General features: G+C 40.3%; 1 protein-coding gene across 4 annotated transcripts in view; it reads left to right on the top strand.

The window, feature by feature from the left end:
- LOC106880813 (double-stranded RNA-binding protein Staufen homolog) overlaps positions 1-12,116 on the top strand; it is a 179,383-nt gene that overhangs the window by 77,862 nt on the left and 89,405 nt on the right. For all 4 annotated transcript variants that reach the window (XM_089349260.1, XM_052966317.2, XM_089349259.1 and 1 more), the window contains one exon: positions 11,157-11,301. In XM_089349260.1, coding sequence (XP_089205386.1) covers positions 11,157-11,301 — 145 coding nt within the window. The remainder of the gene's footprint in view (positions 1-11,156; positions 11,302-12,116) is intronic.

Raw genomic sequence — 12,116 nt, 5'->3', positions numbered from 1 at the left:
TTTGGATATATGCAGTGCTTGAGAAGACCTGGCAAGCCAAGTGTGACCATAACCTGTGGCCTATGCCTGGGCTGTAACCAGCCCACTTATGCATACCTTTCCTTCATTGGACACTAAACTCTGCTTGCGAATACCTGTTGAAGCTAGTGAAATCAAAATCAAATCAAATTCGCAAATTTGATGCCTGGCACCTATGCCAGTGGAGTGCTAACAGCAACATCCAAGTGTGATTGTGGCCAGAGGAGCTGATTGGCTTCCTAGCCAGTGGCACCTAAAAAGCACCATTCGAATGTGATCGTTACCAGCGTCGTCTTACTGGCACTTGAAAAAACATTCAAGCAAGGTCGTTGCCAGTGCCACTGGACTGGCTCCTGCGCAGGTGGCACGTAAAAAACACCACTTCAACATGGCTGTTGCCAGTACCATCTTACTGGCCCTCGTGCCGGTGACACGTAAAAGCACCCGCTACATTCTCTGAGTGGTTGGCGTTAGGAAGGGCATCCAGCTGTAGAAACTCTGCCAAATTAGATTGGAGCCTGGTGTAGCCATCCGGTTGCACCAGTCCTCAGTCAAATCGTCCAACCCATGCTAACATGGAAAGCGGACGTTAAACGATGATGATGATGATGATGATGATATATAGAAATTAAATAAATAAAGAATTTTGACATGTACGAATATTTATTTCCCCCCACTGTATATATATATATATATATATATATAAATGTGCTGTGCGTGAGAAGACCCGGCAAGCCAAGTGAGATCGTTGCCAGTGCCCCTGTATATATAATATACTGGTGACAAAGGGCCTCTTGCTCAGAGCAAAAAGTAGACTGTATGACGCATGTGTACAAACAGCCATGCTACATGGCAGTGAAACATAGGCCGTGACTGCTGAGGACATGCGTAAGCACGCAAGGAATGAAGCCAGTATGCTCCGATGGATGTGTAATGTCAATGTGCATACTCGACAGAGTGTAAGTACCTTGAGAGAAAAGTTGGACCTAAGAAGCATCAGATATGGTGTGGAAGAGAGACGACTATGCTGGTATGTTCATGTGGCGAGAATGGATGAGTATAGCTGTGTGAAACAGTGCCACACCCTAGCAGTTGAGGGAACCTGTGGAAGAGGTAGACCCAGGAAAACCTGGGATGAGGTGGTGAAGCACGAACATTAGGCCTCACCAAGGCAATGACTAGTCACCGAGACCTTTGGATATATGCAGTGCTTGAGAAGACCTGGCAAGCCAAGTGTGACCATAACCTGTGGCCTATGCCTGGGCTGTAACCAGCCCACTTATGCATACCTTTCCTTCATTGGACACTAAACTCTGCTTGCGAATACCTGTTGAAGCTAGTGAAATCAAAATCAAATCAAATTCGCAAATTTGATGCCTGGCACCTATGCCAGTGGAGTGCTAACAGCAACATCCAAGTGTGATTGTGGCCAGAGGAGCTGATTGGCTTCCTAGCCAGTGGCACCTAAAAAGCACCATTCGAATGTGATCGTTACCAGCGTCGTCTTACTGGCACTTGAAAAAACATTCAAGCAAGGTCGTTGCCAGTGCCACTGGACTGGCTCCTGCGCAGGTGGCACGTAAAAAACACCACTTCAACATGGCTGTTGCCAGTACCATCTTACTGGCCCTCGTGCCGGTGACACGTAAAAGCACCCGCTACACTCTCTGAGTGGTTGGCGTTAGGAAGGGCATCCAGCTGTAGAAATTCTGCCAGATCAGACTGGAGCCTGGTGCAGCCATCTGGTTCGCCAGTCCTCAGTCAAATCGTCCAACCCATGCTAGCATGGAAAGCGGAAGTTAAATGATGATGATGATGTATAAATGATATAATATATATATATATATATATATGTATATATATATATATATATATATATATAGGTAAGTGGTAGGTTTGCCTCGATCCTTCAGGGCTAGTCTGAAGCATCCAATATAAGACATAATATATAATATGACTCTTACATAACCTAAACCTCCACACTGACTCATTTCACAAGCTCCACATAATAAAACAACGGCTATCTAGTCCAACGAAAATGCTTTTTCTTGCATTTGTTGCTCCATTCTCCAAGTAAATATATATATATATATATATATATATATATATATATATATATATATATATATATATATATATATACAGGGGTTGGACAAAATAAGGGGAACCCCCTTAGAGTTGTAGGACTGCCTTTGGCACTAATTACAGCTTGAATTCTGTGCGGTATGAACTTGTACAAAGTGTGAATTGTTTCCAAACGAAATTTTGTCCATTCTTCAGCTAAAGCAGTCTCCAATTCTTGTAGTGATGATGGTAGAGGATATCAACTCCTTACTTGTTTTTCTAAAATGCACCAGAAATTTTCAATAATGTTGAAATATTGAGATCTGGGGACTGTGGTGGCCAGGTAAGATGCTCAACTTCACTAGAATGTCCCCTGTGCCATTCAATAACAGCTTTAACTGTGTGAATTGGTTCTGCAACCATAGGATGAATTTGATCAGATAAAATACTTAAATAATCTTGACTATTAATTCTGCCATGAAGGGAAACCGTTGGTCCTGCAGATTTCCAAGATATAGACCCCCACAGTCATCTCAGAATCTTCTTCCTGTTTAACAGTTAGAAGAAGGCTGTCTCCACATGTATACTCGGCCGGTGGTCAGAAATAAGGTAAAGGATGACTCATCCGAGAAAATAACATTCTTCCACTGCTCTAGGGACCAATTCTGTAGGCTTTTACTCCACTCTAAACGATTTGCAATTTTTATTTTTGAAAGTAGTGGTTTTCTGATTGTAGCCCTCCCCTGAAATCCGGCTTTGTGCAGCTCCCAGCAAACAGTTTTTGTGGAAACTGGATTCTCAAGGTTGTCATTAAGCTCTGCTGTAATTTTGGGAGCTGTACTTTTGTGATCCTTTCTAACAATTCGTGTAAGAGTCCGATGGACCCTTTCTGAAGGTTTTGGTTTTCTTCTGGAGTTTTGATGAGCAGGTTTTTCCCTCTTTCTCAAAGGCTGTCATTATTCTTGAGATAGTACTTCTTGATATACCTAATATTTTTGCTGTTTTCGTTACCCTAGCACCTGCCATACGAGCTCCAACAATTTAACCTTTTTGAAAGTCCTGCAGATATGTCATTTTAATGAATTTTAATTACCCTTTCCTGGCAATATCTGAAAAGAAACAACAATTTTAGCAAAACATATTCAGCAGCACTAATAGTAAATCAAAAAACATAAATAAGCTTTTGACTGTTTTATAGATATTTCAAAATTATGATGCTAGGTGTTTCCATCATTTTGTCCAACCCCTGTATGTATGTATATATATATATATATATATATATATATATATATATATATGTATGTATGTATGTATGTATGTATGTATGTATGTGTGTGTGTGTGTTTGAAGGCGCATGGCTTACGATTGTTGTGAGTTCGAATTCTGGACCGAGCTGCGTGTTGTGTTCTTGAGCAAGACACTTTATTTCACATCGCTTCAGTTCACTCAGCTGTAGAAATGAGTTGTGACATCACAGGTGTGAAGCTGTATCGGTCTTTGCCTTTCCCATGGATAACACTGATGGCGTGGAGAGGGGAGGCCGGTATGCATGGGCGACTGCTTGTGCGATCCCATGGTCAATCATGACCGAAGGGTGTCTCAGCATATATATATACTGACATTACAGTAGAGTGATGTTATTGTTTCACTTTTGACACGTAATATTGAAATAGTGGAGGAGATATGATATTGCTGTGGGCTCAAACTATGCAAGAAGTTAAAAAATTTTTTGGCTTAAGACACTACATGGACCCGAAGTAAGGCATGTGTGAATTTTGAATGAAATTGGTTGTGTAGTTCTCGAGTTTTAGGGATTCACACAGACACATTCTCATCTTTATATATATAGATATATACACACACACACCCAAACACACACACACATATATATATATATATATATGTATTTATACGAGTGTATGTATGTGTGTATATATGTGCGTATACATGAGTATATATGATTATATACATTTATCTCTGCACTTTTTGTAGAAATACAAGATTAACTCCCCTTTTATGATCCCATTATTTACATAACATTCCTCTCCAATTTTTATCGGATTTAAATCATCTTATTATCTCCCAACTTTACACTGAATTTTCTTTCTTTTTTTCTTTCCTTCTTTTCTTCCCTTCTTGCCCAACGTACTGTCTGGTAGCGTCCTAATCTCCAACGGCTTTTTCAAATAAATTACATAACATTCTTCTCCAACTACAGTTCTCATATTCAGTTAAAATGTCTTGCGTTTAAGCTGGTTCCCATGCATTTCCCTGAAGAGAAGATTACATTCTTATCAACATCACCTATTCCTATGGAAGGTATAATTTGTAATCTTCGAAACATGTTGGAAATAAAAGTATGCAGTTAACATATGCGTTTTACTCCATTCACTAAATTTATATATACTCAAGTACCCAAAATAACAAGGAGTTTCTACCTCATAAACAGGAGTTACACCACAGTCATTTTGTGATCTTTGCTACCCTGGTATCTATTAACCAATTTATTTTGTCTGAGTTATTTATTGATTAGGAGAAAATAAATACATATAATAAAATATATATATATATATATATAACACACATTATTCCTAAAAGCGCTCAGATTTCTAACTTTCTTCCAAGTATGTGGGAACCTCAAATTATTTTTTTTCCTCTTCCGTACATTCCGTGTAATAATTACTTCCTGCAGTAACCAATTCAAAGGAAAAAATAAACAAAATGGTTTCATTTCCTTGGAAAGACTGTGACTAGGTCTAATATCTTCCTAGGTATAACTACAAAAAATAGATTTTCAATTCTTACTATATTCAGGTGCAAATTCACGTTTTTTTTTTTATTACTATTGGAACTAGTCAGAATTGTTTCGCTTTCATTATTACATGCATGGTTTTAATGTTTGGCATATATTTTCTTAGATTTTTCTGTCTTCTGTTGAAGAAACTCTGAATCGAAACTCTCCTTGACAACATGAAACTGGCATCCATTGAAACATTTCAGAATATCAAAGTGGAGAAAAATGATAAAAAGATCTCCAAAAATTCACAACTCTCAGTATCACATACAATAATGGTGGACAGTGTGTAAGAAGCTTGCTTCCCAACCACATGATTCTGGGTTATGCCCCACTGCATGGTACCTTCGGCAAGTGTCTTCTAATATAGCCTCAGGCCAGCCAAAGCCTTGTGAGTGGATTTGGTAGACAGAAACTGGAAGAAGCCCATTGTATCATCATCGTCGTTTAACGTATGCTTTCCATGCTAGCATGGGTTGGATGATTTGACTGAGGACTGGTGAACCAGATGGTTACACCAGGCTCCAATCTGATTTGGCAGTTTCTACAGCTGGATGCCCTTCCTAACGCCAACCACTCCAAGAGTGTACTGGGTGCTTTTACATGCCACCGGCACGAAGGCCAGTCAGCAGGTGCTGGTAACAGCCATGCTCAGAATGGTGTATTTTACATGCCACCTGCACAGGAGCCAGTCCAGCAGTACTGGCAACGAACTCGCTCGAATGTCTTTTCACGTGCCAGTGACACGTAAATAGCACCAGTTGAGCGTGATCGTTACCAACGTCGCCTTCCTGGCACTTGTGCTGGTGCTCTCGCAACAATTACGCTCAGACGGTGCCTTGGGTGATCTACTGGTACAGGTGCCATCACGATTTCACTTTCACTTGCCCCAACAGGTCTTCGCAAGCCGAGTTTAGTGTTCAATGAAGAGACGCTGGCATAGGTACCAGTCTACAAATTTAGTTCAATTTCGATTTCACTTGCCTCAACAGGTCTCCACAAGCAGAATTTAGTGTCCAATGAAGGAATGTTACGCGTGTGGGCTGGCTACATCCCTGGCAGAGGCCTTGGATTTTGGTCTCACTTGGCTTGCCGGGTCTTCTCATGCACAGCATATTTCTAAAGGTCTCGGTCACAAGTCATTGCCTCGGTGAGGCCTATGTTCAGAGGTCGTGCTTCACCACCTCATCCCAAGTCTTTCTGAGCCTGCCTCTTCCACGGGTTCCCACAACTGCTAGGGTGTAGCTCTTTTTCACACAGCTATCCCCATCCATTCTCGCCACATGTCCATACCAGCGCAATCGTCTCACTTGCACACCACAACTGATGCTTTTTATGTTCAGCTTTTCTTTCAAGATACTTACACTCTGTCGAGTTTGCACACTGACATTATTCATCCATCGGAGTATACTGGCTTCATTCTTTGCGAGCTTACGCATGTCCTCAGCAGTCACAGCCCATGTTTCACTGCCATGTAGCATGGCTGTTCATACACATGCGTCATACAGTCTGCCTTTTACTCTGAGTGTGAGGCCCTTTGTCTCCAGCAGAGGTAAGAGCTCTCCGAACTTTGCCCAGGCTATTCTTATTCTAGCAGCTACACTTTCAGTGCACCCACTTCCACTACTAACTTGGTCACCCAAATATTGGAAGCTATCAACTACGTCCAGTTTTTCTCCCTGGAATGTGACAGAAGTTGTTTTCTGCACATTTTCAGTGTTTATTGCACCTGAACATCTGCCACATATAAAAACTAACTTCCTAGTTAACCTGCCTTTGATATTGCTGCACCTCTTATGTGTCCATAGCTTGCACTGGGTACATCGTATAGAGTTTCTACCTACACCTTTTCTACATATCGAGCAGGGCCATCTACCTGAAGGGGGTTGTGTTTTGTCTACCTTCCTACTTATTAGGACTTTGGTTTTAGCTAGATTGACTCTAAGGCCCTCGATTCTAGTCCCTGCTTCCACACCTGAAACTTCTCCTCTAGTTCTGATAGTGACTCAGCAATTAGTGCAAGTTCATCAGCATAGAGGAGCTCCCAAGAGCATCCTGTCTTGAATTCCTCTGTTATTGCCTGGAGGACTATGATAAATAGGAGGGGGCTGAGGACCCCTGCCTCTACCTGGAATTCTTCACTGTACTTATTGCCAACCCTCACCCTACTGACAGTGTCCTTGTACATGGCTCACACAGCTCTCACTAACCATTCTTCTATCCCTAGTTTCCTCATTGACCACCAGATAAGGGATCAGGGGTCCCTGTCAAAAGCTTTCTCCATGTCAACGAAAGCCAGGTACAGAGGTTTATCCTTGGCTAGGTATATCTCCTGCAGCTGTCTTACCAGAAATATAGCATCAGTAGTGCTTTGCCCTGGCACGAACCCAAAGTGCATCTCATCTAACCTGTCTTGCTCCCTAATTAGTTGGGCTATGACCGTCTCCGTGACTTTCATGACCTGATCTAACAACTTGATACCTCTGTAATTATTTGTATCTAAAGCATCACCTTTACCTTTGTAGCAGTTGACTATGGTGCTGCTACACCAGTCATTGAGTATGACTCCTTCGTGTATCACCTGGTTAAAAATACGGGTGACTAGGCTATACCCGACACTGCCAGATATTTTGAGCATCTCTGCAGTGATTCCTGATGGTCCGGGGGCTTTCCCTGTCTTCATACTCTGAATTGTTTTATCTACCATGGTACTGTCAATTCGGATAGCTGGTCCATCTGTTGGGTCGACATTCGGCAAACTCTCTTTCTCCCATTCATTCTCTTTATTGAGCGATCTTTCGTAGTCGCATCTCTAAACCTCTTTCTTTGCAGCCTCATTTAGTGCAAGTGTACCATCATCCATGTGAACACATTTCTCTCCCACGACATCACGATTCTCTCTCACACACTGTCTTGCAACATGAAAGACTTCAAGTCTTTGGTCCTCACGGCACAGAACATTGGCAAACTTTTTCTTATCTGCTTCCCCTCTGGCTAAGTAAACCTTTCTCCTAGCTGCCCTTCTGGCAGTCTGATACAATTCCCTGCTACCACCATTCTTCCAGTCTTTCCAACCCTGTTTCTCTTGTCTTATAGCCGTGTCAACCACATTGTTCCACTACCACATTACCTTGGGTCGAGAGGGGACTTTACGCCAGCCACAGATCTGGTCAGTGGCTCTCAGCAGGTTGTCCCGTACAAACCTTCAGTTGTCTTCCACGTTGTATGATGCTATATCCCCTTCTATTTCGTCAAATGCTTCAAGTAGTATATCTCTAAATCTCTGTCCATTCGCAGGATTTTTAAGTTTCCAAACCCATCTCCTCCAAGCCGGTCTACTTGTGGGCATCCTTTTTGCCTTGATCCCGACGTCGCTAACTACTAATCTGTGTTGAGGGGTACATTCTTTGCCAGGGAAGGTTTTGGCATTTATAAGCCGCCCTCTTTCCCTATTTCTGGTGAGGATGTAGTTGATTTGGCTAGAGTGTCTGCCGGAACGGTAGGTGACTAGGTGACAGGCAGGTTTCCTGAAGTTGGTATTGCAAACCATAAGATCGCTTGCATCAGAACTCCAGCGGTCTGGTTCCCTCCTCATTGCGGGAACCAAATCCATAGCCTCCATGAATGCCATGGAAGCCCCCTGCATGATGTCCAACATGACCATTGAAATCACCAGCCACAAAGGGAAGGTCCCTGTCATTTGTCAATGAGGTAGTTTGCAGGAGGGTGTCGTAGAACTGGTCTTTCTGCCTATCCGGTAGCCCCAGTTGAGGAGCATAGGCCGAGATAATGGTAACTAACTTATGATGAAGCACTAGTCTAATCTTAAGTACTCTGTCACATATTCTGACTACCTCAATTACCTTATCCACCCATTTCTCTGCTAGGAGTATTCCCACGCCCCGACCCCGTCAATGTTCCCTGCCCAGAATATCTTGTATCTGTGTTCTTTGCCTGTGAAGAACCTCGCGAAACCTCTTCTCTATCTTACTTCTTGGATGCAGCACAAATCTACCCGTCTCCGTTCAAGCATCTCAACAATCTCACCAGACCTACCTTTCAGCGTGCTGACGGTGTGGGAGGAGTGGGTGTCGGAGGAGAGGGCCTGTGTGACCCTGGAATGGGGGAAAGCAGTTTATATATTTGTGTGTGTCTGTGTTTGTCCCCCACCACCACCACCACCACCACCATCCCTTGATAACCAATGCTGGTGTGTTTATGTCCCCATAGCTTCACAGTTTGGCAAAAAGACCAATAGGATAAGTACTAGGCTTACATAAATAAGTCCTAGGGTCCCATTTGTTCAATTAAAGGCTGTGCTCCAGCATGGCCACAGTCAAATGACTGAAACAAGTAAAAGAATAGTGAAGCCAAGTATTTTCATGAATACACTATTGAAATTTGTGCTGAAATTCTCATGAAAATATGAATATGTCATTTCAGCTGGTTTTGGGTAGTTTGGTAACAAAAGGGTTAAACGCTCATTGAAATATATGTATCTACAGCAAACTAGCAAAACATTGAATGCTTACAATTGTTTCTCTTGCTTACAGCTAGAAATTTCACTTGCAGTTATGTAAATGCACTGATGCACACTGTTACTATGTAGTATCTAAAGATTTATTAGAAATATATAAAATTAATTCCTTTTTGTATTAGGTTTGCTTGATTCTTTATGTGAATTTGTGTGTTGAAACAAATTTTCTGTATCTTGAGAGTGTCATTATAATAATAATAATATGCACGGATTCAATTCCACTTATTGTTAGGCAATTGGTTAAATACCTAACCAGCCAACTAACTAATCACTCATTTGTTTAATATACTGGTTAAACAATCCTTCAGCTGTTTGTTAGTCAAAGTTCTCTCATTGCTATTTGCAACCTTTTCAGTGACTTAATGACTTCCCTTTTTGCTCCAAGGTCTGCTATGAGTCTGTCTGAGAATTGGTCTGATGTCTCTGTCTATGCATGCTTGTATGTGTGCTTGCTTAGAAGAGGAAGTTAGGATGAGAGTAAACAAAGGGTTTGTGTGTGTGTGTGTGTGTGTGTGTGGTTGCATGTGTGCACTAGCCATCCATGACCTCTGTAAGTGTTTGGCCTTTTGTCCTTTTTGTTCTTGGTCAGTCTCTTGTTTGCTGAAGATTTATGGGTTTAGAGTGTGCATACACACTCAGACATAAGACCAATTCTCAGACAGACACAGAGGAGATCTTGAAGTGAGTGGGAAAGTTACTAAGTTACTGAAAAGGCCACAAGCAGCAACAAGAGAACTTTGACTAACAAACAACTGATTGATTGTTTAATGAGCACATTAAGCAAACAATAAAGAAGTGAAATTGAACCTGTGCATGTGTTATTGTTGGCATAATGACTCTCCCAAGAAACAACAAAATAGAAAGATTAATGTATATCATGTAACAGTCTAAATGTAATTTTTGTTTTTATTTGTTCTTTTAAATTTTGCTTCTACATTATCTTTTTAGATATTCTTGGTACACTTTAATTTCACATCTTTATGATTTGAAATATCTAGTTTAAGACATATGAGCATTATTGTGTGATAATAAGCTCCCACTATATTGTGTCTGTCTCAGTTTAATTTCTGTTTTTCTGGTTGAAGAAGTCAAACCTTTGTCAATAAACTGGAGAAGGGGAATAACTGCTTAATTGACTTGTTCTTCACACTGTTGTTGCAGTCCATATTTTATAGGGTTATAGAAGCACTGCTCAAAATAGTTTTCATGCAATGATACCTTGTGCATATCAGCCTGCTTTTTTTTTTTTTTTTTTAAACATCTAGAGGCTTTCTGTCAACTATATCCTTTAAACTTAGTAGTGATTTTGCATGGTCACAACATAGCATTTGTAGGATGCAAATTTTTGGCTATTCAGTTGGTAAATTGACACCCTATTGATTTGTCCATCTGTACCATTTCTTTGACACACTGTATGATGGCAAAAGCCTCAGTACTATTCCCTATAACTCAAGTTGTAGGACATTATTGATTTCATGTTTATAAATGCAAAAATTAGACTAAGTTAAAAAATAAATAATGGACAAAATGGAATAAGCAGAACAAGAGGAGACACATGGGACAAAGAGTTACTGATGGGTTCACAGAATGTGTGATGAAAGAAATTTGACAGATGTATAAACTAAAAATAATACAAATAGAAACTAAAGTGAAGGTCGAATAAATAGTGTGTGTGTTTAATTGGCAAAAAACAAATGACCATCCACAAATATAAAAAAATAATTTTTCTTTCGATATTTCCAGCTAACACCATCACACCCACTGTTGAACTGAATGCCCTTGCAATGAAAAGGGGTGAACCAGCCATTTACAAAACATTTGAACATCGCCATCCATTTTATTCTCCCACACCCCACAACTATGATTATAGAGGATATTACAATCAAAGGTACAGTTAAATGTAGATTTTCTTTCATTCAAAGACTTGATTTCTGGTGCGGTGTTACTTACATATTTTATAATTTAGTACTATAAAAAGTAAATCTAGGTAAATCCTTTTTCTTAATTTTAATTCTGATGTCTTCCACTCAACACTCTTTGTCCAAAGCATCTATTATGGTGTGCTTGTTCACATACTGATTCATGATAGTAAAAATGTGAAAAACTCCATCCTTGGTCATCTAAACACATGTTCGTTTCTTAGTTAGGGGGGAATCATTCTTAATCAGCCACAATTCAAGCCATTTTTCAAAACTCTCACAACAAACCTTCTACTTGAGCATTAGAGGCTTTTCATATTTTTATGACAAAAAGTTAATTTTACATTTGGTGAATAACTTCAAACTAAACAACACAGTATTTTTGGTTTATTTTTAAGGTTTGTTCAACATTTTTCAAACTTGTAAAAAATTATTCATACAGAATAGGCGCAGGCATTGCTGTGTGGTAAGAAGCTTGCTTCCAAACCACTTGGTTCTGGGTTCAGTCCCACTGCACCTTAGGCTGACCAAAGCCTTGTGAGTGGATTTGATAGATAGAAACTGAAAGAAGTTCGTCATATATATATATATTATATATATATATATATATATATATATATATATATATATATATATATATATATATGTGTGTGTGTGTGTGTGTCCATCACCACTTGACAACTGGTGTTGGTATATATTTACATCCCTGTAACTTAGCGGTTCAGCAAAAGGGGCTGGTAGAGTAAGTACCGGGTTTAAAAAATAAGTACTAGGGTCAATTCAT

The sequence above is a fragment of the Octopus bimaculoides genome, chromosome 3, assembly GCF_046866305.1.
Source record: "Octopus bimaculoides isolate indiv1 chromosome 3, ASM4686630v1, whole genome shotgun sequence".
Classification (NCBI taxonomy): Eukaryota; Metazoa; Mollusca; class Cephalopoda; order Octopoda; family Octopodidae; genus Octopus; species Octopus bimaculoides.
This window is presented reverse-complemented; position numbering and strand designations above follow the sequence as displayed.